This window comes from Vulpes vulpes, chromosome 15 (assembly GCF_048418805.1).
Source record: "Vulpes vulpes isolate BD-2025 chromosome 15, VulVul3, whole genome shotgun sequence".
In the NCBI taxonomy this organism is placed as follows: domain Eukaryota; kingdom Metazoa; phylum Chordata; class Mammalia; order Carnivora; family Canidae; genus Vulpes; species Vulpes vulpes.
In genome coordinates this window covers 11,316,005-11,342,381 of record NC_132794.1, presented here as the reverse complement: position 1 = coordinate 11,342,381, position 26,377 = coordinate 11,316,005, and the positions used below count along the sequence as shown (strand labels likewise).

Genomic DNA, 26,377 nt, shown 5'->3' with positions numbered 1-26,377 from the left:
GGAGGCTCGATCCCAGGAGTCTGGGATCATGACCTGAACCAAAGGAAGATGCTTAACTGACTGAGCCACCCAGGTGCCCCAGAAAGTGAGAATAATAATAGCTGTGTCCAGCATGTGTGATCACTCAATACCATCAACTACTCCCTATCAAAAAGGTTCACATACATATGATTGCTTTGTAGTGACTACTCTGTTCTTGACAACAGTGCTATGACCCTTCAGTCTAAAAAAACTATTACTGCTTCCTTTCCAACTAGGGCCCGGCAGAATGGCTCCTGCAAAGAAGGGTGGCGAGAAGAAGAAGGGCCGTTCTGCCATCAACGAGGTAGTGACCAGAGAATACACCATCAACATTCACAAACGTATCCATGGAGTGGGTTTCAAGAAGCGTGCCCCTCGGGCACTCAAAGAGATCCAGAAATTTGCCATGAAGGAGATGGGAACTCCAGATGTGCGCATTGACACCAGGCTCAACAAAGCTGTCTGGGCCAAAGGAATAAGGAATGTTCCATACCGTATCCGTGTGCGGTTGTCCAGAAAACGTAACGAGGATGAAGATTCACCAAACAAGCTCTACACGCTGGTTACCTACGTACCTGTCACCACTTTCAAAAATCTACAGACTGTTAATGTGGATGAGAACTAATCACTGATTGTCAAATAAAGGTATAAAACTGCAAAAAAAAAAAAAAAAAATTAAAAAATTAAAAATAAAAAAAATTTAAAAAATATAAAAAAACTATTACTGCTTTAGGTAGAGACAGCAGATTGCACATAAGCTGCTCATTTTGCTCCCTCCTGAAGCTTCACTAAAACTACAATAAAGGGAGTTTTTGAAAAGTCATAAACTGGAACACCTGGGTGGCTCAGTGGGCGAGCATCTGTCTTTGGCTCAGGTCCTGATCCCAGGGTCCTGGGATCGAGTCCCGTATCAGGCTCCCCTGCAGGGAGCCTGCTTCTCCCTCTGCCTGTATCTCTACCTCCCTGTGTTCCTCATGAATAAATAAATTAAATTAAATTAAAAAGTCATAAACTCCTAATGATACAGAGAACAGAAGAGGAGACAACAGCAATGCAATTCTGAATGCTGGAAAGCAGGTGGGCAGTGGTGACTGAGTTAGCACACCCAAGCAAGCTGAAGTTCCAAGTCAGCAGTGGGGAGAGCTGAGAACCAACCCAGGAAAGACCAGGGGGAAACAGAAAATTAGAGGCAGGGGCAGGGGGCGCTTGGTGGTTCAGGTGTCTGACTCGATTTCTGCTCAGGTCTCGATCTCAGGGTCGACAGGTGGAACCTGGAGTTGGGCTCCTTGCTGGGCGTGAAGCCTGCTTAGGATTCTCTTTCTTCCCCTCCCTGCTCCCTCTCTAAAAAAAAAAAATATTGGATGCAGATAGCAATGGAGCAATACCTTCAAAATTCCGAAGGCAAATTATTTTCAACTGAAATTCTATTAGCAGAGAAAGTATCAATCAAGTGTGAGTATAGAATCAAAACATATTCAGACAGGCAAGGTCTCTGAAACATGTTACTCTTCTTGTCAAGAAGTTACTAGCGTCTAAGTACCACTAGGGAGTATAAATCAAAAAAAAAAAAAAAAGAGAGAGAGAGAGAGAGAAAGAATACAGGATACAAATTTCCAGTTATAAATAAGTCTGGAGATGAAAAGTACAGCACAGGGAATAGAGTCGATAATATAACTCTGTATGGTGACAGATAGTGGCTACATTTATTGTGGTGAGCCCTGAGTAATGTACAGAATTGTCAGACCACTATGTTGTGCCCCTGAACTAATGTAACATCGTATGTCATACTTCAATAATAAAAATATTTTTTTAGGAGAGAGAGAATCTAGAGGCACCTGGGTGGTGCAGTGGTTGAGTGTCTGCCTTTGGCTCAAGGTGTGATCCTGGGGTCCTGGGATCAAGTCCCTACATTGGACTCTTTGCAAGGAGCCTGCTTCTCCCTCTGCCTAGGTCTCTGCCTCTCTCTGTGTCTCTCATGAGTAAAAGTAAAAGTAAAAATAAAGATAAAAATAAAATAGAGAATCCAGGGTATAGGAAAGATCCAACACAGGAGAGCTAAAGAGAATCCAGCTGTGCCCCAGACAAGGAGGCTAACCAGGCCAGATTGAAGTAGTGGTAACTCGAGACAGACATGCCCCAGCTGCTCTACCAGCCTTTTAACCTGAGGACTGAATGCCCCGAAACCTGGCCCAGATTCCTATCTGTACTCAGCTGGGCTCGGCTTGATCTTGATCATATGGTGATAAAGCTCCTGCTCGCCTTCCAAGCCCTGCAGCTGCACCAGCAGAGGACATTCACTTCCTTCACAGAAGGGTTCTGCTTTGACCGACCCTGCTAGCTGCAGGCTGGCCACGTGAGCTAAAAAGCAGAAAATACAAAATGTGAAGCAGCCTACCCTCTCATTTCTGCTGTCCGTCCAGTACTGGCACTCCTCGGAGATATTACAGATTTGGTCACAGACCGCAGCAATAAAGTGCATATCCTAGTAAAGTGAGTCAGAGAAATTTGTTTCCCAAGAGCTTATGAAAGTTATGTTTACACTATATTGTTGTCTACTGAGCATTAACAGCACTGTGTCTAAAAAAAAAACAAAAAAACCTCGATGTACATACTTTAAAAATACTGCATTGCTAAAAATGATCATCTGAGCTTTCGGCAGTCATATGGATGACCATAACAAATATAATAATAAACAAGTTTGAAATATTGCAAAAATTACCAAAATGTGACACAGAGACAGGAAGCGAGCAAATGCTGTTGGAAAAATGGTGCTGATAGGCTTGCTCCCCACAGGGCTGCCACAAGCCTTCAATTTATTAAAAAACAGATAAATAAATAAGGCAGTATCAGCAAAGCACAGTAAGACAGTGTGCCTGTACGTGATCTGCTCTAGAGCCTTCCAGAAGCCCTTACTGTGGTGAACCCCATTTCCTAGGACTCACTCATAACACTACCCACTAACTTCCTCAGAAAGGCCTCCTGTAAACAGTCAGGCAAGCTGAAGCCATTCTGTTCTGCTCATCTCTTCCTGGAAACCTCCATCCAATAGTGACAAAAACGTCCTTTCCTTACACCATCAGGTCTGTGCTTACAATTATGAAACAAAATTTTAATCTCAAATTTAGAAAGCTCTAGTATTTTCTAAGAAGCCTGTTTGGAGTTCAGCTGCACTCCTGGGGGAAAAATTAATAATTAATTAATTATAATGAACTATAATTAATAATAACTAAGTATTAATTTAATGGAAAAGACACAGTTTATAGTCCTGTAAGATTTAACTGGAGAAATTAATAAGGTGTTATGATTTTTCTAGCCTGGTAGAAAAGAGTAATTCCAAAGGCATGATGATTTTGCTGCTGTGTGGAACATTAACTGATTATATCTAACTCGGCAATTTTGTTCAGACATTCTTTTCCCTGTGGACTACATATGTTCCTTAAATTATCTTAAAAAACAAGTTTTAACTGTAACAGTTAAAACTTTGCAACATGCTCATTATCTATTTGCATGAGAATTTTGTTTTAAAACTGTTCATTCAGGGGATCCCGGGGTGGCTTAGCGGTTTAGCACCGCCTTCAGCCTAGGGCTTGATCCTGGAGTCACCGGATCGAGTCCCACATCTGGCTCCCTGCATGGAACCTGCTTCTCCCTCTGCCTGTGTCTCTGCCTCTCTCTCTCTCTCTGTGTCTCTCATGAATGAATGAATGAATGAATGAATAAATAAATAAATAAATAAATAAAATCTTAAAAAAATAAAACTGTTCATTCAAAACCAAATACATTGGTAGGATGGGTATGTGTGTATGTGTCTGCTGTGTGTGTGCATTTATGTATATGTGTAAATATATATGTATATGTGTATATTTGTATATATATGTGTAAAGCTTATTTTATTTTATTTATTTATTTTTGTAAAGCTTATTTTAAAAAGCAAGAGAAAGATTAACACAGAATAGAGGCCATACCTCAGAAGTAGGATGGGAATGTTTTTTTTTTTTTTTTAAGATTTTATTTATTCATGAGAGACACAGAGAGAGAGGCAGAGACACAGGCAGAGGGGGAAGCAGGTTCCATGCAGGGAGCCCAACATGGGACTTGATCCGGGGTCGTCAGGATCACGCCCTGGGCTGAAGGTGGTGCTAAACCGCTGAGCCACCTGGGCTGCCCGAATGTTTTATTAATCTGGTGGGAGATACAAGGATCACAGGAATCATATTCTTTAAAATATATACATATATCACATATGTATATATAAAAAATCATATATCATCACAAATATATATGTACACACAGACCTATGTTCTACACACTTTTTTTGCACCTAGGATACATTTCACAATAAAAGAAACATTTAAAAAAAAAAAAACAAAAGAGCGGCCCAGGTGGCTCAGCGGTTTAGCCACCTTCAGCCCAGGGCCTGATCCTGGAGACCCGGGTCGGGTCCCACGTTGGGCTCCCTGCATGGAGCCTGCTTCTCCCTCTTCCTGTGTCTCTGCCTCTCTCTCTCTCTCTCATTAATAAGTAAATTAAAAATCTTAAAAAAAAAAAAAAAGAGAGAGAGAACAAGGATTTGTTATGATGGGATATTCAAGGTGCTTACCACAGGACAGAAAGTACACAAAGTTTGTCTGTTCACAGATCTCTTCCTGAAGGCCTTCTCTATTTATTTCTACCAAGCCAATCAAATGAATGAATATAACCTTAAAGTCAACACCAACTAAGTGGAAACAAAAATTTACCATTATTTAACCTGGTCTTCAAAATTTTCTTGATCCAGTATCCAGTCTCCAAACATAAAACACAGATTCTAAGAAATGCATTTAGAACAAATTGAGCTACTGCCTTTAAATCATAAAATCTTTTAAGTTATAAAAACGATTCCTGGTGAAAAAGGCACTCAAATTATACCAAAGAACAACAATCTGTTTACATTGTCTACCTGAAACTTATCCTACCTACAATGGCAAAAGGATTTTCACGGCAAGACTTTTAACAGCTAAAATCCAGAAACAACCAAATGTCGGTCAGTACAGGATCAACAAAATACATGAGAGCACATATAAATAATGGTATAGGATAAAGCATTCTAAAAATGAGGTAGATCCACACACATACAGATATGGAACCATGTCCTAATATTATTATAAGTCAACTGCCCAACAGCTATGGGATGGTCCCCTCCTAGGCAATGGATCTGGAGATTTAAAGGATGGAAAGTGAACAAGGAATTCCCACTTTTTACCTGATACACTTTGGTGTGCCGTTTGAACTTTTCACTTGGATATTCTTCTGTCATGTCAAAAAAAAATTTAATAACCTAGATATGTTACTGCTATCACTTAAAAGTAGCAAGTAAGGATAAACTTTTACCTTGGACTCCAGAAGTGAGTTCATTAAAGACAGAAGGGGAAGGCTGCGGTAATCCTAGTGGGCAGAGGATGGGGGCCGGGCAGGCCGGGCAGGGCAGGGCAGGCGTGTCTCCGGAAGAGGAAACTCTCATTAAACCTGCTTTTCCTGCAGCATCAGTATTGGAGATAACTTTCGATTTTCGGTTTAAGAGCCGAGAGTCTTGCAACACTATTATTACCGTAAAAAAATGTTTAACGTTTGTTCTACGTTTGACACCTAAGAGGATTTGAAACACGACAGAGGACAAATAAGAGACTTAAGAGGATGGACAAGAAGTGTGACCAGCCTGGGAGTAAGAGCCTTGGGAATTGTTAAGAAAAGGGAAAAGTCACTGGGGGCACCTGCGTGGCTCAGTGGTTGAGCGTCTGCCTTTGGCTCAGGTCGTGATCCCAGGGTCCTGGGATCGAGTCCTGCTTCGGGCTCCCCAAGGGGCGCCTGCTTCTCTGTGTCTCTCGTGAATAAATAAATAAAGTCTTGGGGAAAAAAAAAAGAGAGAGAGACAGAGAGAGAAAGAAAAGGGAAATCACGGTACCGGTGAACGAAGAGTTTGAGAGAAGAGGTGGGATACTCCGAGAAATTAATGCCTTTGGGAGGCACGATGGTGATCGCACATTTACTCCAATCGGAGGTTTGACTCCCGTCCACAGACGGACAGACAGACACACGCTCACCCGGCACCAACAGCAGGAAGGGAGCGGGCACAGTCGACTCTGTCATCGCGGCTTTGGCTTTAAAAAGGTCACGTACTTGCATGGGAGACGAAGCACCTTTCCAGGGATTAACTCGGAAGCCAACGTATTGCTTAAAAACACCAAAAACGGTTTTCCCCGGCACAACTACCCCGCTACGGGGCGGGGGGGGGGCGGGGGCAATTCTCTGCGGCTACACACCTAAAAGGACACTGACGCTCGAGGATCAATTGTCAAAGGAATGAGGAGCCTCGGACGTCGCCTCTTCCCACCTCTGTACCGGCCTCCCCCAAGGGCAGAGCCGGAGAGTCCAGGGATCACCGACCACCTTCCCCCCTCGGCTGGGAGCAAACCCGAGGGGCGCCGAGGTACTGGGGGCCCGGACCCCCGCCCCCCGGCAACGCGGCGGCTCCCCGCGCGGCGCGGCCTCGGTGGGCCCCGGGGGGCGGGGGGCGGGGGGCGGCGGAGGTCCGCGGGCCCGATCCGCCGGGCGGCGCCGGGCGCGGCACAGGGAGGTCCGGCGGGCGCCGCCGCACCGCGCAGGCCCGGCCGGCCGGGGGCGCCTCTCCGCGCGCGGACGACGGGCGCGACCCCCCCCCCCGCGCGCCGCGAGACCGGCCCACCGCACTCACCTGGCCGCCGCGACGCCCACGCCGCCCCCGAGCGCGCGCGTCCGCCGCGCCCCACCTCGGTGCCCGGGAGCCGGGAGCGGACGGCGCGCGCGAGGCGAGGGGCGCCGGCGGGGCGCGGCGCCGTGCGCACGGCGGCGACCAATCGACACGCAGCAAGTGGCCGAGGGGGCGGGGCGGGGCGCCAGGGGGCGGGGCGCCAGGGGGCGGGGCGGGGCGCCAGGGGGCGGGGCGGGGGCTCCGGGAGCTGCGGGCTGCCCGCGCGCTGGGATTCGCTCCGCGTGAACGTGGTCCGAGGTGCTGCCGTCTTGCGGACGGCGGCTGGGGCCCGGCTCCCGCCGCTGCGTTTCTGCTCGCGGAGCTCAAGTGCAGCGCCCGTGAAATCACGCGCTCGGAGGGCACCCAAGACCCGGAGGGCAGGGACTCTGCCTCCAGGCCCCGCGGCGTCGGCCGCTGAGCTGCCCAAGGGAGGGCAAGTGCTGCAGAGAGGGGAATCTCAGCCCCCGGGGGCTGCAGGGATGCCCTCTGCTAATGCCACCGCTCAGAAAGGGAGGCCCAGAACGGTGAAGCTTCTCGTCCGAGGCTGTCGGCTAGCTCTGCTAACCCGAGGTGACCAGCACAGGACAACTAGTCTTCTAATTCTTTTTTTAAGATTTTATTCATTTATTCATGAGAGACACAGAGACAGAGAGGGAGAGGGAGAAGCAGGCTCCATGCAGGGAGCCCGATGTGGGACTCAATCCCGGGTCTCCAGGATCACACCCTGAGCCAAAGGCAGGCCCTAAATCGCTGAACCACCCCGGGATCCCCACCCCGGGAAACTCTTCTAATTCTGTCCTGAGGCTTTTCCAGGGATCCACCCAGACTTTTGGCTTCCTCACAGTCAGGTCTCTTCCAACGCCCTCCTTTAAAGACATCTTGTGGTGCGTGGCGGGCTCGTTCCGTAGAGGATGCGACTCGGAGTCATGAGTTCAAATCCCCATCTTGCGTGTAGAGCGTACTTAATAAATAAGAAAATGTGGGCGTCTGGGTGGTTCAGTGGGTTAGGCGTCTGCCTTCTGCGCAGGTCATGATCCTGGAAGCCCAGGATGGAGCTGGCATCAGGCTCCCTGCTCAGCGGGATTCTGCTTCTCCCTCTGTCCCTCCTTGGCTCCTGCTGTCTCTCAAATAGATAAATACAATCTTTAAAATAAATAAAAATAAAGACACTGCATCTCAAGCTTTCAGCATAACTTCACCATCTTTTGAAAGCCCCATCGAAATTTCCTACAGGATATCAAACGCCATTCAGTTGTTTGGAGGGAAAGACACTGTAAATCCAGGTATTATAAATAGAAATCTTAAAAAGTTTTTACTTTGGGTATGATGAAAAAAGAAAGGTTTTTATCACAAAATGTCATCCTCTTCTTCCTGCTACTCCTAGAGATGTTATGCATGTAGGAGGAAGAATCATTGCTTTATTTTCCCACTATCCCTCAGTTCCCATTTTCATGGGTACTATTTTTCTTTTATATTTGTCACTTGGCAAGTAATACATTTAGAGTTACATTATCCATCATTCTGATACATGCGTTAGGATCTAGTGCTGAATAAATATTTGTTGAATTATTTACTTTTGAAATATGTGCAACCTTAAAACTAGTCAAATCATATAATTTATAAAACGTATTAGCTTATGAAAATTGACTTTTTAAGAATAAGGTTTTTTTTAAGATTTTATTTATTTATTCATGAGAGACACACACACAGAGAGAAGCAGAGACACAGGCAGAGGGAGAAGCAGGCTCCATCTAGGGAGCCCGATGTGGGACTCGATCCAGGGACTCCAGGATCATGCCCTGGGCTGAAGGCAGGCGCCAAACTGCTGAGCCACTGAGGCTCAAGAACAAGGTCCCAAAAACAAGGTTTTAGATCTTGCTTCTCTTTTTCTTTATTCTATTAGGATTAAGTTTGCCTGCATATAACATGGGAGAGCAACCACAAAATAACACTGGTGTAAACAAAAATAGTATTTCCCTCTTATGTTTAAAAAGTCTAAAGTTAGTCTAGAGCCCATCTGATACTTCATGGAGACAAATCCAGCCTCATTGTTCCACCAAGAGAGTCACACATGTATTTATGTATGCTTTCAAAGATAACAGGCATTTGGAAGATATCTGGTTCTACTCCCAGTATCACCTCATGATCTAAGAGAGCTGCTGTAGCTCCAGCCATTATGCTTGCATTCCAACTAGCATATACCACTCATGCTTTCATCCTGCTGGCAAAAACATAGTCGCTTTGCTACACTAAATGTCAAGAAAGGCTGGAAAACGAAAATAGGGCTTTAGTACTGAAAAAGAATGGATAGGTAGGAGTTCCTATCATAGTGTTAAATCTCATCACTTTTTAAGGTATTAAGTATTTTAAGATTTCCCCAAAATTGTTAAAGCTTCTTTTACAGAAGAATATCTTTTTTTTTTTAAGACTGTATTTATTTATTCATGAGAGACACAGAGGCAGAGGCAGAGGAAGAAGCAGGCTCCATGCAGGGAGTCCAATAGAAGACTCGATCCCGGCACTCCGGGATCATGCCCTGAGCCAAGGCAGATGCTCAACCGTTGAGCCACCCAGGCGTCCCTACAGGAGAATATCTGTAAGAAAATGCTTAGCAGCATGTTCAAAGGAAGATGGTACTGTTGACCTGCCCTTTGGATGTGCATGCTTTGAGTTACTCTTCCAGAAATGAGTGGGGACTCACACTAATGCAGCTAGCTTCTCTGTCATTCTGTAACCTCTATTTTACAAAGGGTGTGTATATATATATGTATACATATATATATATATATACTGAAAAAAGTATATATATATATTTACATATATAAAGTATCTTTATACTTTATATACTAAGTATATATATATATATATATATAGACACTCTGAAAAAATATATATATATACTTTGAAAATATGGGCATTTGAAATGTATTGGGATTAAGTTACTGATGCCAAAATTTCAATGTCATCATTTCAAATGCACTGATTTGAGTCTTTAGTAAAATTGCAAATCAGTTTAAACAAATCTTCACATCTGCCCTGATTCAGTTGGTATTCCATCATGTAGCTACCTAAGCATGTTTTCTTAAATACTTATTCTGTAAGAACTTCAGAGAGGCCCTCCTAGAATCTGGAGTCTCTATGACTTCAGGACCTTTTCAGGTTTGAGCCAGGACAGTTCCATAAGGCTGCTTCACCTAAAATTAGGTAGATTCCAGTCTGGTGGGTTCAAACCTACTAAGAGAAAGGAACAATCCAAGCTGTCCTTCACACTAGGTCTTGCAGGTTCTGGTTTGTTCTTATTTTCTTAAGGCTGTTTCATGAACTTACTCTGATAAAGTGGCATTCAGTCCTCATCTTTTGAAAGTACACACCTGGGGCACCTGGGTGGCTCAGTGGTTGAGCATCTGCCTTTGGCTCAGGTCATGATCCTGGGGTCCTAGGACTCCCCACAGGGAGCTTACTTCTCCCTTTGCCTGTGTCTCTGCCTCTTTCTCTGTGCTTCTCATAAATAAATAAATAAATAAAATCTTTTAAAAAAAAGTACACACCCAATGTGTAATGCAGAAACTGAAAGACTAAAGCTTAATATGTAAACATGTACTTCTGAAAATATTGTCACTTCCTCCATAAAGTTAGGGGGTTGTGTAACAAAAAGACTTTGCGTAAGTCAGTAGAACTGTTGTATTTGGATAAAGCTATCTTGAAATTAAGATCACATTCCTATGGATCCGAAATGACCCTCTCTCAAGAGTATGGATATTCAGTGCCAATCGTTTGGGAGAAAGATTGGTCTTTAGATGGGAAATGAAACCAAAGTTTGGAGGGTCATGTGATACAGGCAGGAGAGGAGACATTTCTTTCTGCAGTCTAGACTGTTGATGGCAGTGGCTTCGTTTATCAATTGGCTCCTTCAGTTGCAAGGAACAAGAAAAATAATCTCAAACTGGCTTTATAGAATAGTAAAAAACAAAACAAAACCAAAAAAACTAGTTTTTTTCTATTAAAGATTATTTATTTATTATTTATGAATTTATTTATTTATTTGAGAGAGGAAGAGAGAGAGAGAGCAAGTGAGCAGAAGGAGGGGCAAAGGGAGAAAGAGACTCCCTGCTGCATATGGAGCACGAGGTAGTCTCCATCTTAGGACGCTGAGATGAAATCAGGGACCTGAGTGAAAATCAAGAACAAAAACACTCAACCAACTGTGCCACCCAGGTGCCCCATAAACCCCAGAGTTTTAATTAATTAATTAATTTATTTATTTATTTATTTATTTATGAGAGAGAACGCCTTGTGGGGAGGGGGAGAGGGTGGTGGAGAAAGGGAATCCAGCACACTCCCTGCTGAGTGAGGAGCCCTACACAGGGCTCGATCTCACAACCCTAATATGATCCAAGCTAAAATCAAGACACTTGGACACTTAACCAATTGAGTCACCCAGGTACTCCCAAATCCTAGTTTTATTTTATTTATTTATTTATTTATTTATTTATTTATTTATTTATTTATGATTTAATTAATTTATTCATGAGAGAGGCAGAGACCTAGGCAGAGAGAGAAGCAGGCTCCATGCAGGGAGCCCGATGTGGGACTCCATCCTGGGACTCCAGGATCATGCCCTGGGCAGGCGCTCAACTGCTGAGCCACCCAGGTGTCCCAAAAATCCTAGTTTTAAAAGAAACAAACAAAAAATGGAGACATAACCTCAGCAGAAATAGAGACACTCATGGAGAAAATAGGAAGTGTGATACTCTTAGAAATGAGTCAGGCTGCTTTATAAGTGTCATGTTAAAATAATCTCCTATGGGCCACTGGGGGATAGTTAAGTGTCTGACTCTTGAGCTCAGCTCAGTTCAGTCTTGATTTCAGGGTTGTGAGTTCAAGCCCTGCACTGAGCTCCACACTAGCTGTGGAGCCTACATAAAAAAAAAAAAAAAAAAAGTAAGGGATGTCTGGGTGGCTCAGTTAAATGCCTGCCTTTGGCTCAGGTCACGATCCTGAGGTCCTGAGATCTAGCTCCACATCAGGCTCCTTGCTCAGCAGGAATCCTGCTTCTCCCTCTGCCCTTCCCTCCCACTCGTGCTTGTGTGCTCTCTCTTTCAAATAAATAAATAAATAAACAAATAAACAAATAAATAAATAAATAAAAATTTTTAAAAAATAAAATAATCATCTATGTTATAATCTAGGAAAAGGTGGCAGTGAAATACTGCAAGTACTCTACATCAAGGATATATTCAGACACCAATGCTTAAAAGATTGATTCAAAAATTCTTCATATCAGGGAAGAGAAAAATGGGTCAGTAAATGCAGTACAGTTGTACTCAAAACCATACAGAAGTTAGGTAAAATGCCTCAGGAACAGAATATGATAAAACAAAAGGTGACCCCCAATTTAATAAGTCATTTCAACATGTAGCTTTTGCAATATAGATTTTCATTGTACAATAGAAGGGTAGCATATATGAAATATTTTAAAAACAATACTTATTAATGAAATTAATGAGACAATAGTTTCATGTACATCTACTCTATTATCTATTACTATGTAGCAAATTATCCTCAAACTTAGTGATTTAAAACATCAAAGATTTATTTATTATTTTACATAATGTCTAAGGATCAGGAATCTGGAAGCAACTTAGCTAAATTGTTCTGGCTCAGGATTCTTCATGAGATTACAGTTAAACCATCAGCAGGGGTTGCAGATCTCTGAAGGTTCCGCTTTCAATAATGCTCATTCCCATGGCTGGAGGCTGGAGGCTTCAGAGCCTGGATGCATGTGCCTCTCCACAAGGCTGCATCGAGTCACGGCAATAGGCCTCACCCAAAGTGAGTGACCTAACAGAAAGTGAGAAAGCAGGAAGCTTCTAGCCTCAGATGTGACGTGCTGTCACTTCTTATACATTTTTGATCACGCAGACCAAATCTGATAAAATATGGGAGGGCACTACCCAAACATGTAAATATCTTCTTTTAAAAAAAAAGAAATATTAAATGAAAGTGGGGGGGGAGTGGCACAGTCGGTTAAGCATCCAACACTTGGTTTCAGTTGGGGTGGCAATCTCGGGGTCATGAGATCAAGCCCCACAATGGCCTCCATGCTCAGCACAGAGTCTGCTTGGGATTCTCTTTCCCTCTCCCTCTACCTCTCTCGCGCCTGCTCTTTCTCTCTATATATAAAATAAATAAATCTTTATAATTTATTTTAAAGATTTTATTTATTTATTCATGAGAGTGCTCGCTTCGGCAGCACATATACTAAAATTATTTATTCATGAGAGACACAGGGAGAGAGGCAGAGACATAGGCAGAGGGAGAAGCAGGCTCCCTGATGTGGGACTTGATCCCAGGACCCCGGGAATCATGACCTGGGCCAAAGGCAGATGCTCAACCACTGAGCCACCCAGGTGCCCCAATAAAGAAATCTTTAAAAAAGAAAAAGAAAGTGGAGATCTTTGAGGGTCATCTTGGATGCTGGCTGCAAGATTTACTAATGTGGTCACAGTTGGCTTTTAAGTAAAAGCCAATCTCCTCTGGTACCTATTTGCATTCAATACTAAAAGCAAACTCTAATAGGCATGTAGTACCGATCATTCAAATGCCATAAGCCATGGTGCCATCACTAATGAGCTGCTGAACTGGGGTACAGCTCTTGGTAAAATTTCCCTCAAAATAAGTACAACTTTTACAGTATTTGCATTTGTAAAAAAAAGTGTATTTTATTTTTTAAAGATTTTATTTATTTATTCATGAGAGAGGCAGAGACACAGGCAGAGGGAGAAGCAGGCTCCCTGCAAGGAGCCCGATGCGGGACTTGATCCTGAGACCCCAGGATCACGCCCTGAGCCAAAGGCAGATGCTCAACCACTGAGCCACCCAGGAGTCCCCAAAAAAGTATATTTTAATTCATGCCCCAAAGTATGTTGTGTTTATATGTAAAATGTAATTCTGTTCCAGGCTTAGATTATTATAAACAAGACTATTTTCCCCCCACATGAATATCTGGTGAGATGTTTGAATGTTGGCCAAGACTTGAAATAATTCCTTCTTTTTGTTACCTGCACTGCAAACCCTCAGGATCACTGACTCCACTTCCTAAATGTTTGTGGTCCTGGGTGATTTGAAATACTTAACAATTAGGATTGCATGGACTTACCAACCAATCAGAATAGATGCCAGCCAGCACAACGTACAGGTCCAAACGGGCAAAACAGAAGCTCTGCTGGTTGTGCCCCTCCAACCGATTTGTTTTCGAAGATTCCTCCATAAATTTCCAAAACATCCTCTGGGGGCAATAGTGCCCAGAGAACCACTGAGTTACTTCTAAGGACTTCATCCCGCACCCAGCATTTCATATTCATCATTTCTAAGGATTACAGCTATCCTTGCAAGTTAGGTCTGATTACAGTTGACCCCTGAGCAATAGGGGGATTAGGAGCACCAACCCTCCCCCCACAGTCAAAAAATGCCCCTATAACTTTTGACTCCCCCAAAACTTAACTGTAATAGCCTACTGTTGACTGGAAGCCTTACCGATAACACAAATTATCAATTAAAACATGCTTCATGTGTTAGATATATTATATACTGTATTCTTAAATAAAGTAAGTTAGAGAAAGAAAATCATAAGGAAGAGAAAATACATTTATAGTACTATCTATAAGTGGTTCCATGCAGTACAAACCCCTGGTGTTCAAGGGTCTACTGTATACTCATTGGACAGATGAAGAAACAGAAACTCAAGAAAATCCCATAGGTAGTGAGTGGCAAAACCTGGATCTGACTTCCAGTCTCCTAGCTCCAAAGCCCACTCTTTTACTACTGCATCACACTGCCTCTTGCTCACGGTATGAGGGGAGAAAGCTTGAGGGAAGATGAAGGGCAAGAATGACAGCCCAACAATTAAGACACACTGAATTCAAGGCAGCCCCAGGAAACTCAGTATCTTGATTCTTCATTGCAGAAGCTGCCACTAATGTGATCTGCTTCAAAATCCTCTCTGTCGACACCACAGCACAGTGTGTGGCTAAGAACAGGGATCTGGAACCTGACCAACCCAAGACAATCTGGGTTCAAATCCCTACCCCTGAATACTTTCTAGCTGTGGCACCCAACACAAGTTACTTAAGCTCTCTGTGCCTCATTAGTTTCCTCAGCTCTCAAAAAGTGTTAATAATAGGGATGCCTGGGAGGCTCAGTGGTTAAGCTCTGCCTTTGGCTCAGGTGTGATCCTGGAGTTTGGGATTGAGTCCCATATCGGGCTTCCTGCAGGGAGCCTGCTTCTCCCTCTGCCTGTGTCTCTGCCTCTCTCTCTGTGTGTCTCTCATGAACAAACAAAATCTTTAAGAAAAAATTTTTTTAAAAAAAGTGTTAATAGTACCTATGTCATAGCGAAGATTAGTTAATGCAAGGAAATTGTTCAACTAAGCTATCATCAGCTTCTCTGTGCCTCATACCTCACGATGGATTATCATGCCATATCTCACTCCCGACTCATGATCACTTCAGCTTGCGTTTGCTGTCTCTCTGCCCCAAGGCCTCTCTTGGTCTAACCTTGCACTGCTATTTACTTCATCTGCTCGGTAGCGATTAGTTCTTATTTCCATGAGAACATACAACAATCTCAGGCAGGCTTAACAGATAATGAAATAGAGCTGAGTGTGTTGATTTGGAAAGGTCTTGAAGATATATATTAATAGGCAGGTGAAGAAAAAGATAAGAGGAGCACATAGAGTGTGTTTGCATTTGTGTGTTTTTGAGAGAGAGAGATGGAAAGACAGTGTGTGTATATCAATTAAATATATAAACTTTTGGCAGGATATTGTGGTAGCCGGATAATGGCTTCCCCAAATATGTCCTAATTCTTAGAATCTGTGAATATGTTACGTTACTTAACAAAAGGAAATTAAGGTTGCTAAGAGACTGACCCCAAAAAAGGAAGATTGTGCCGGATGATCTAGGAGGGACCGAGGTAAACCTGAGGGTCCTGTCAGCAGAAAGGGGAGGAGGCAGGAGAGTCCAAGTAGCGTGACATGAGAAGGACTTACCTGCTGTCTCTGGCTTTGAAGATAGAGGAAGGGGCCGCAAACCAAGAATACAGGTGGCTTCTAGAAGCTGGAAAAAGCAAGGTATCAGATTCTCCCCTAGAGCCTCTAGAAGGAAAGAAGCCCCACGAACACCTTGATTTTAGCCCAGTAAGACCCGCTTCAGACTTCTGACCTCCAGAACTGTAAGGCAATAAATGTGGTACTTAAGCCACTAATTTTCTAGTCATTTGTTACCACAGCATAAAAAAACTAGTTGAAGTTGTTGATGGCAGTCAGATCTGGGAAGTAGGGTTGGGTCTGGGTGGGAGGTCTGGGTCTGGGTGGCAGTGGGGGTGGGAGTGGAGTGGGGGGTCTGGTTTAAAGAGGAATTCATTTGTTCATTGTCTATCCTTTTTTTTTCATTGTCTATCCTTTTGCATTGATTGAGTTTTTTTAAACATATACATGTGAATTTTCAAAATAAAAAAGACTTTGTCCTTTTCCAAATAAAGAACCTTATGCTGTTGTACTATGTAACACTTCCCCAGCCAGTTGATGTATTTTTTTGCCCTTGGGCCAGAGGCCTTGGCGCCTGTGGGCAGGCTGGCACCATCAGGGATAAGCTTAAAATAGGCATTTCCCAAACCTCTCAAGATGCTCGTGCCCATAAGAGCGGGACCCAAGCATGCATAGGTCTTCTTCTTCACTCTGGCAGCCCCTGACACTCATGTCCAGAAGCTTTCAGAATCATGATGTGTTGGGGCCACTTGTTCTTGGTGTTGGAGAGAAGAAAGAGAAGAAAGGAAAGGCAGGGTTTTACGTTTCTCCTTCCCCACAGACTCTGGGCTGCATGATGTGTAATGGGAGATAGCAGGGATTGACATCTTACCTACTGCCTAATCACCTAATGAGTTCCAGAGTAAAAAGCGTGTTTTTTTTTTTTAAGATTTTATTTATTTATTCATGAGAGACACAGAGAGAGGCACAGACATAGGCAGAGGGAGAAGCAGGCTCCCTCTGGGGAGCCTGATGTGGGACTCGATCCCAGGACCCCAGGATCACTACCTGAGCCAAAGGCAGGCACTCAACTGCTGAGCCACCCTGGCGTTCCCTAGAAAAAAAAGTTTTTATATGTGGGGTGCCTGGGTAGCTCAGAAGGTTAAACATCTGACTTTGGCTCAGGTCATGATCTCCGGGTCCTGGGATCAAGCCCCACATTGGGCCCCCACACTCAAAAAGGAGTCTGCTTCTCCTCCCTCTGCCTCTGCTCCACCCCCCATTTGTGTTCTCTCTGCCTCTCTCTCAAATAAATAAAATCTTTTAAAAGAAGCTTTTATGTCATTAAAGCCCACGTTCTTTCAATCAGTTTTTACAAAACATGCATTTGCTTTTATCTAATTTTCTCCATTTGTGGATTCTTGTTTATGTAAGGCCACCACTCATTTTGGTAAGAGTAGCTATTTGTTGTAAGAGAGACACAGTGAGGGGTATGACTGGCTCAGTCGTGGAGCATGCCACTCTTGATCTCAGGGATGTAGTTCAAGCCCCACACTGGGTGTAGAGATTACTTAAAAAAATAAAATCTTAAAAAAAAAAAAAGACACAGTAGCAAATGCCTGGGAATACTAACACAGTTCTGTGGGGGTTTTGCAGAAATTTGTACACATTAATTAACATTTGCTATAGATGTGAAAGCATCTAAATTTAAATTCTTCAAACATTGGCTGTCATTTTTGTGCTTAATTTAAAACAGTTCCCTCACTCTTTATGCTTTTGAGGACATTTTTTTTGCTATAGAAAAGTAGCAAGCAACCTACCAAATTCAGAACTGCTCTATATTTTCTCTTACTTTTTAATTTCTTTTTATAAAAAAACAGCTTTCACATACCATAAAATCCACTCATTTAAAGCACACAATTCAGTGGTTCTTAGTACATTCACAGAACTGTTCAACCGTTACCACAATCAATTTTAGAACATTTTTATCACCTCCAAAAAGAAAACCCCTGAGCATTACCAGTCACTCCCCATTTCCTCCCAAACCCTACAGCTCTAGGCAACCACTATCTACTTTCTATCTCTAGAGATTTGCCTATCCTAGACCGGTCACATAAATGGAATCGTACAATATGTGGTCTTTCTTCACTGGCTTCTTCCACATTCTCATTTAATGCCTCCCACTAGCTGAAGGCATGTCATAGAACAGTTTCGGTGAATTCAGAAAACTAGCAATGGATCAGCTTTGAAATAAAAATTCCCCCCTTTATTTGAGAGAGAGAGAGAGAGAGTGAATGAGTGCTGGGGGGGGGGGCGCATTTCAAGCAGACTCTGGGCTCAGATGCAGAGTCTCCACCCACAACCCATGAGATCAGGACCTGAGTTGAAATTGAGAGTTGGACGCTCAACCAATTGAACCACCCAGGCACCCCCAAGGGAACATTTTTTTAAAACAAATCTTTAAAATAATAAAAACTTGGGGCACCTGGGTGGCTCAGTAGTTGAGCGTCTGCTTTTGGCTCAGGTTGTGATCCTGGGGTCCTGGGATCGAGTCCCGATCGGGCTCCCTACAGGGAGCCTACTTCTCCCTCTGGTTATGCCTCTGCCTCTGTGTCTTAAACAAACAAACAAACAAACAAATATTTAAATATATATATAAATTAAAAAATAAAATTATACAAACTTCTATTTATTATTTTATTAGCACAGCACTGTACGTTCAACCTGACTTAAAAACCACGCTGGATTTTTTACATATTGTATCTCAATGCATCCTTGCAATAAGCCATCATTTTGAGGTTTTATACTTGAGTAGTCTGTGAGTCAATGAAGTTTGGTATTTTGCCCAGGATTACACACCTACAAAGAGGTGTGTAGAGCTGAGAGTCTGAGAGTCCATGTACCTACTGCACCACAATCTAGCATATATAGCTCCCAAGTATCCCAAACCCATGAGATTCTCATGATCTCATCTGTATCAGTCACAGTTCTTAGCTGCAAGTGGCAGCCCCTACTCTAGCTGGATTAAGCAGAAAAGGGATTTATGGGGGCAACCGGGTGGCTCAGTGGTTAAGCATCTGGCTTTGGCTCAGGTTGTGATCCTAGGGTCCTGGGATCGAGTCCTGCATCACACTCCTCTCAGGGAGCCTGCTTCTCTCTCTGCCTATGTCTCTGCCTCTCTCTCTCTTTCTCTGTCTTGGATGAATGAATAAATAAAATCTTTTTTAAAAAAAGAGAGATTTATGAAAGGACACTGGAACTTTCAGGAGGGTCAAAGAAAGTGGCTCACGGTTATTTCCAGGAACAATGCCTGAAACCACACTGAAGAACTGACCTGGTGAGGAAAACACCAAAGATACTGTGGCCACGCCCATGAATTTGGCTGCCATTGCCGGTGACACGGATGCCACTTCTCTGTCCACTGGGCAGCCCTGCCTTCTTGCACCAGCTACGTGGCATGTCTACAGAAAGCCAGCCTCTTTCCTCCTGTGCTTCATTCTGAACCATGTCTCCCAAGGACTTGCCTTGGCAGAGCCTAGCTCACATGACCATTTTTGAGCATATTTAAGAAAATTAGGGATGTTCTCACCTATCAAGATCATCTTCAAAAGTCTGACTTCCTGTGCTAGGAACCACATCCTCCCTAGATGAATGACACATACCACCATCAAACAGTCCATTCTCAAGATGAAAGGCAGCCCAAAACACAACAGCCATCTACCACATTTTTAAGCAAATCTAACTGAGAAGCTTAGATTTCATTGAGCAAGTCATGGTATAAACTGTGGCTAAGTGGAAAAGTTGAAAGGACAAAGCCTGGGACCAGTTTCACCCATGGAGGTGAAACCAGAGAGAGCATAGAGGCCCTGCTATAAATCTTAAAGCTGCGTCACCACTGGGCCATGTGCTCCTTACTAGAAGGTCCTCAAGGTGCACCAGCAAGGACCTGCCCCACAACTGTGAGTAGGTCTCTCTCTTTTTAAAGACTCATTTACTGGGCGCCTGGATGGGTCAGTGGTTGAGCATCTGCCTTTGGCCCAGGTCGTGATCCCCAGGTCCTGGGATCGAGTTCTACTTTGCGCTCCCTGTGGGGAGCCTGCTTCTCCCTCTGCCTATGCCTCTGCCTCTCTCTCCGTGTCTCTCAAGAATAAATAAAATCTTTAAAAAAAAATTCACTTATTTGAGAGTGAGCAAGAGCATGAACAGCAGAGGGAGAGGAACAAGCAGATTCCCCGCTGAGTGTGAAACCCAACACAAGCTCGATCCCAGGACCCCAGGATCGTGACCTGAGCCCGAAGGCAGACACTTAACTGATGGAGCCACCTAAGCACTCCCTTAAGATTCTATTTATTTATTTGGAGTAGGTCTCTCTTATAACAATGTTAAGCTTATTTGATATGTCTGTCGTATTGAGACTCTCAGGTAGGAGCCTGTCACAGCGGGAGGCTGGAGGACAGTGGCATACATCAATCATCTAGGGAAGATGTGCGTCCTCGGAGAGGAAGCCAGACTCTGAAACTGGTCTTGGCCAGAAAGACAATCCCTTAGTTCTTAGTTTCCTAAATCCAGATCTGGGGGAGTGGAGTCATGTTTGGGGTACCCGAAGATTCTCTCAGAGGTGGGAGTGGTAGGCTCTGCCTCCCTATAGCAGGCTGGGGGTCTGGGCTCAGAGACAAACTGGGGAGGGTGTTACCCTGTCCCACGGACTGCCTTCCCTTTGCTTATGTCATCCTAAGCCTTGAGAAAAGTTGTATTTGATGTTTTGATCTGGTCTCAGCTGGGCAAGAGGTATTATGCAACATTTATGGGTCTGCCCTTAGGCCAGGGGAAGAGAGGGAGGCCAGGGTGCTGGCGGCAGCAGTAATACCAAGCAAAATGAGTATCTGAGGGTTACGTTTGGGGCTGAGGGGTCCATTGCCCTCCCCCTCCTTACTGATTTCTGATCGCCCAGATGATGGAATGGTGAATTTCCTTTCAGGACTTTATTTTTTTTAAGATTTTATTCATTTATTCATGAGACACACACGCACAGAGAGAGAGGCAGAGACAGGCAGAGGGAGAAGCAGGCTCCATGCAGGGAGCCCGATGTGGGGCTTGATCCCAGGTCTCCAGTATCATACCCTGGGCTGAAGGCAGCGCTAAACCGCTGAGCCACCCAGGCTGCCCCCTTCAGGACTTTCGTAAATGGAGGCTGAATGAACAAAACGTTGTCAAAAAGTTATGGCAGCACTTCTAGGAACAGGCAAATCAGCACGAGGGCTGCCTGAGAGGTACTGAGAATGTCCCAAATGGTGGCTGAGGCCCAGTGATGGTCACCCAGGCAGGCAGTTGGCAGCAGAGAAGTATGTCAGGGAATAGCAGGGCCCAAGCACACAGACAAGGTCTCAGGGGACTCCCATCTCTGGGAGGCCCTCCACCCCCAAGAGCAGAACCCTGTTCTCCATGGCTCGATGAAGAAAAAGAATAGTATTGCCATTGTTCTACCAAGGAACAGAAAACTAGAGCCCTGAGGTACCAAACTAGCCATGGGCATACAGAACAGGGGCAAAAACCATTTCACACCCTGGTCCTCAGGGTGTTGGGCCAGGATCTTGGTCCTACAGCTTGAAGAAAGGAGCTCTGAAATTCAAAGCTGGAATTAGGTAGACTCTGATGTGTCTATTGATGAGTTGACATTACTACTACATCTGAGACGTTGGCAAAGTTACAAGGTGTAACACATCCAGAAAAGGGTCAAGTCTCCATCAAAGGAAGGAGAAGTGACTTCTTTTGTGTTCAACAAACACTTGGGACGCCTGGGTGGCTCAGCGATTGGGCGTCTGCCTTCAGCTCAGGGCGTGATCCTGGGATTCCCGGATCAAGTCTAGCACGGGGCTTGCTGCATGGAGCCTGCCTCTCTCTGTGTATCTCTCATGAACAAATAGATATAAAAAAACAAACGCTGATGAACTGGCCAAGATCTTTTTTTTGGGCCTGCAACTTAATGTCTTAAATTAGTGAATCTGTTTTTCCCTAAGTGAATTTGCCTTCTTCATAAGAACAATCTCTGATCACGGCTTTTATAGCGTCAAAAAGACAAAAAATATTTCTTCAGGTAGTCAGCCAAAAATAGTTATTTGTTGTTTATATAACAAGGGACCATTGGATAATCATTAAAATTAACTTTATTAATATAGACAACATGTACAGGCATAAAGTGTGCTGTGCTGAAAATTTTTGTTAAGTTTACTTTCCCATTATGCAATATTGAAAATAGTCTTTTGTATTATGTTGCTGCAATGCAACTAGGTATCATACATCTAATTCCCATTCTTAACAAGATTCACAGAATCATAGCCTTCTAAAATGTTTTAGAACTATAGTTCTCATTATGTAGCTCTATTTCATACTGTTCACAATTTCATTTACAGTAATGCCATCATTGTAGAAGCCACATAACTCATTCAGTAAAATAATCACATATTATACCAATTAATTACCCCATCATCCAAGCAGAAAGTCCTGAAGTTTCCTTTGGAAGATGTAGTTTTACTTAACCATCACGCACTTTACAAAATAACTTGTTCTTTCAAAATCAGAGTGGCAAGTGCCACTTCTCAACCGCATCCATAATCCAGCACTCTGAGTTAAATAAGGAAACAGATCTGCTCTGTTTGACCACTCTCTGTATTCTTCTAGTTGCCCAATTCTGTGGCTAAAGCAATTATGCAAACCTAAAAAGTCAGATTTTCTGAAAGTGGATGGAACGTAACAATCTCACGAATGTTAATCTCCTGTCATTTGCCCAAAGTGCAAACTGGCACAAAATTCAGACATCTTTTTCATTTATGAAAAGGTTCCTAAGACAGGAAATTATATCCCTAAATTGAGATTTTCACATGGAAAAAGCCTCTGGGGAATCTGATAGACGACAAAGAAAGGCTTCAGGGAGACTTAGAGATGAAGTCAGAAGTGAAATCTTAAGTTTCCATTGATCCCAAGGATTTTTTATTATTATTATTTTACCTCCAAAAGGGCAGAACATACACCCAAACTCTTTTAAAAGTGGCCACTGGAGTCTACTTCTAGAACAGCTATATTAACTAGCTTGGCTGATGGATCTCCATAGCTAAGATAATGAAGTTAAGGCAGGAAAAAGTACAACCCAGAAATTTTGTGGGTTTTTGGTTGTTTTTTTATTCAGTACCCACAGAGGTCTTTATAAAAAAGGAAGAGTGCAGTAACTCTATTGGGCTAATTTCCTGATCATAACATTTCCACCCACATAGTGTCCCAAGTCTTAGAATGGTTGTAAACTTTAATAACCTCAAGTGTATAAATGCAGCAAGCTTGCAAAAAACATGCATCATTGTGAAAGTTTGCTTGCCTATGGCCCATACTTCCTTAGTTTTGTGACTTTGAGAATGCTTTTTAAGGTTTGCTTTTGATTGTTGTTGTTGGTTCAGTAACTATTTTTGAAGATGGCAACTGTTTTCTGAGTTATTAGAACTGAAAATTGCACTAAGACTTTTGGAATACCCTTTATGATTCCCAGTCTGAGTCCCTGACCTAAATCATTTCACCTGGGACTGACATTCATGTACCGGAATGGATTGTTTTCCTAGAAATTCTCTTCTGTTCTTGCAACCTCCTCAGAGCAAAGCTGGCTGGACATTTCTGACTCAGTTTCTTACAGCTTTCTCACACATCACTGGAGACGTGATCAGTTTTGTAATAAGTACAGAGGCACACAGTTCTCAGGCTTTTGTGTTACAACAATAAATCTCAGCCTCTGTGTGATGTCAGCACAACTGAAGATGGTTTGGGGCACTACTGTGAGTATTTAAGTGGCCATATTCTAATAAATTTCCACACATTCATCCAGTTAAAAAAACCTGTCTTGACTCCAGGTGTTTTCTCTCCTTCTCTCTGATCAGTGTTGTTTGGGTTTTTATCTGTGACTTCCTTTGCTTCTGTAAGGGTCTCATATACTTCTTGGGCTCTGGCAATTTCTTTCTGTGCATCAAAATGGACTTTCTGACTGGTCAGGAGGGGAACAATTAAATTAAAATCATTAATTCGCTTGTTTAGTTTCCGGATGTCTTCTTGAAACTGCTCACAAACTTGGTTCCACTGCTTCTGTTCATTCAGTGTCATTGGATTCCCAAGTTTTTTTCTTGACGCTAAAATGGCCTCTCTGAGTTGATCAATGGTATCTTTTATTTCTTTTTGCATTAGGATCCATTCTGGTTGGTATCCATTATCTATCAATATTCTGTTCAGGTTGTGAGTCATGGGATCGATATATGAACAGCCAGAAAATTTTTTTAGAGGTTTTCCCTTCCCACTGAGATTGTCGAAGTCTCCTTTGGCCATTGATTCCTGAATGAGATCCTCTACTAAACGATCTATAGCCTGAGTTATCTTTTGTTCTTTGCTCTGTCTTACATCTTTAACAATTACACTATTGGCGAAATACTGGCTTTGTAGTTTCTGCTTCTGATATTCCATCACCTGCTCAGTGGCACGGTCTGCTCTAAACTGCCTATATTGCTTCTCCCGTTGACTTGGGGTTCCGAAACCAATACCTTCAAAACTTAAATAATGCCGGTGTTGGGGTGTTTTATATTTGAATTTGTCTTCTTCTTCCTCTGCTTCTTCAACTTTATTCTGTTGGGCATTTGTTTGTCCTATCACATGGGAAAGCACCTTCCTATAAGCTTCTTCGATCCTTATAAATGTCGCAGAATCAGCAGTACTAGAGTCACCGTCTGGATGGTATTGCTTGGCAAGCTTATGAAAAGATTCCCTGACGTCATCCGCAGAGCATCCTTCATCCAGATTTAGCAGCCTATAATATTCTCTCATCTTCTTTTTGGATTTATGAGTTGACATCATTCTATTTCTAATGACACCGAGATATGGAAGCATTTTCATTCGATTAGGTATCATTGAAACATTTATCAGATGAGATCTTAAGATCTGAGCCGTTGTCACGTACATCGTGTTCATAATTGTACCCAGAGTTCTTCCTAACAGTGATCTACAAATAGACAACAAATATAGAATCATGAAAGTTGTACTGGGACACCTGAGTGGCTCAGCGATTGAGCGTCTACCTTTGGCCCAGGGCGTGATCCTGGAGATCCAGGATCGAGTCCTGCATCGGGCTCCTTGCACAGAGCCTGCTTCTCCCTCTGCCTGTGTCTCTGCCTCTCTCTCTGTGTGTCTCCAGTGAATAACTAAATAAATAAAGTCTTAAAAAAAAAAAGTTGTATTATCAGCAAATCTCATCTTTTCAGCCACCAGGGAAAAATTACAGGTACAATAAGGGGCAGTTCTTTCTAATGCTGCTGCCAAACGCTTACAGCCATATTTCACTCATGTTAGCAGACAAATGGAAGTTGATGATGTGTAGCATTAACATATTGTGATGTAATCTGGATTCTATTCCTCACTGACCTCAGAATTTCAGAGCTGGCAAGTTCTTGGAGATCTAATCTAACCTCATTTTATAAGAAAACATCGGCCCAGAAGGTTAAGCAACATAACCCAGTCATACAGCAGGGTGTAAGGAAAATTAGGGGTTAGGGGTAGGGCACAATAAATAATTGCTTAATTCTCTGTGTCCCTAGCAGACTATCAACCTCAACACCTCCACTGTCTGATGGAATACCGTCTTCGTCATCTCCAGGAGTCTTCTCATGGGAAGACTCACACATGAAACCGAGAACCCGAGCAAGTATGTAGCTCGTCTGACTCGAAACGGAATGGAATCAAGTGTCCGAAAGACTTTAATTAAGCTCTGCACCTTATCAAGAAGGAGCTGTCTGCTACATGCTGGGACACCGGGACGAAGGGCGGGCCCTCCCGACACAGCTGTTTGGTTTTCTTGTTGTTGTTGTTAGCTGTTGTTTTTAAAACTCATGGTCTAATAAATAAAAATCTTAAAAAAAAAAAAAAAAAAAAAAAGAAGAAAGAAATAGAACGCATGGTCTAGCAGAAGAGCACGACTTATACCCAGATAACGGCAATGAAACGCCAGAAGTGGTTTAATGGGAAGTGCGATTTTTGATGCACGAACGCTAAGGCTGAGCTCCTGGGGACCCCAGTTTGCTGAACAATTTGGGGTTAACGGCTTTTGGAGGTGGGCGAGACCGCGGCGGTGAACCACCCGCCGAGGTCACTGCGGGGCAGTGTTGGTCCTGACCCGGGACACGCCCCGCCCCGTCCCGTCCCCCACTCACCTTCCCCGCCGCGGCGAAGGGGCTTAGCGGCTCCCACCCCCATGCTGCGCCTCTGCGCATGCGTGCGCGGTCTGCCCTTCCCGCTGTCCGCGCGGCTCCGCTGGACTAGACCATCTGCCGGCTTACACGGAGGGGACCACACTGGGGACGGAGGCCAGAATCGTACCTAATTGAGACAGAGGTCCTCCTTTAACGGGGAGCCCAGGAACCTCTCCTAAAACGAACTTCACCCCGGAGGACACAGGGACGGCATCCCGGGAGGCTCCGCCCCGCCCCGGGGCGATCCGCTCCGCCTCCGCTCCCCCCTTCAGCGGGCGGTGGTCTGGCCGATTGGGATT

General features: G+C 43.7%; 3 protein-coding genes across 9 annotated transcripts in view; 1 reads left to right on the top strand and 2 right to left on the bottom strand.

Annotated features, from left to right (window-relative positions):
* TMEM50B (transmembrane protein 50B) overlaps window positions 1-26,330 on the bottom strand; it is a 55,767-nt gene extending 29,437 nt beyond the window's left edge. The window contains exons 1-2 of one of the 6 annotated variants that reach the window (XM_072740780.1): window positions 26,206-26,305; window positions 15,838-15,904 (exon numbers count right to left, since the gene is read on the bottom strand). The gene's annotated coding sequence lies outside the window, so the exon portion shown is untranslated. Of the gene's footprint in view, window positions 1-2,416; window positions 3,678-6,320; window positions 6,466-6,751; window positions 6,896-15,837; window positions 15,905-26,039 lie in introns of those variants that run through there. The other 5 variants (XM_072740777.1, XM_072740778.1, XM_072740776.1 and 2 more) reach the window with 5 other exon arrangements.
* On the top strand, window positions 248-685 carry LOC112909289 (large ribosomal subunit protein eL31-like). The gene has a single exon (XM_072738599.1). It carries the CDS (start codon window positions 269-271, stop codon window positions 644-646), a length of 378 nt encoding a protein of 125 aa, XP_072594700.1. The 5' UTR covers window positions 248-268; the 3' UTR covers window positions 647-685.
* On the bottom strand, window positions 21,960-26,363 carry DNAJC28 (DnaJ heat shock protein family (Hsp40) member C28). 2 transcript variants are annotated; one of them, XM_025985125.2, is made up of 2 exons: window positions 26,040-26,363; window positions 21,960-24,835 (listed from the first exon to the last, which is right to left on the bottom strand). In XM_025985125.2, exon 2 carries the CDS (start codon window positions 24,802-24,804, stop codon window positions 23,623-23,625), a length of 1,182 nt encoding a protein of 393 aa, XP_025840910.1. In that variant the 5' UTR covers window positions 24,805-24,835; window positions 26,040-26,363; the 3' UTR covers window positions 21,960-23,622. The 2 variants fall into 2 exon arrangements, with proteins under 2 accessions (XP_025840910.1, XP_025840911.1); XM_025985126.2 differs by having other exon boundaries at window positions 26,206-26,336.
* Between the last annotated feature and the right edge of the window lie 14 nt (window positions 26,364-26,377).

Bases quoted from the DNA above. Each gene is read 5' to 3' on its own strand.
- LOC112909289 (XM_072738599.1), top strand. From the start codon at position 269: ATGGCTCCTGCAAAGAAGGGTGGCGAGAAGAAGAAGGGCCGTTCTGCC.
- DNAJC28 (XM_025985125.2), bottom strand. From the start codon at position 24,804: ATGAACACGATGTACGTGACAACGGCTCAGATCTTAAGATCTCATCTG.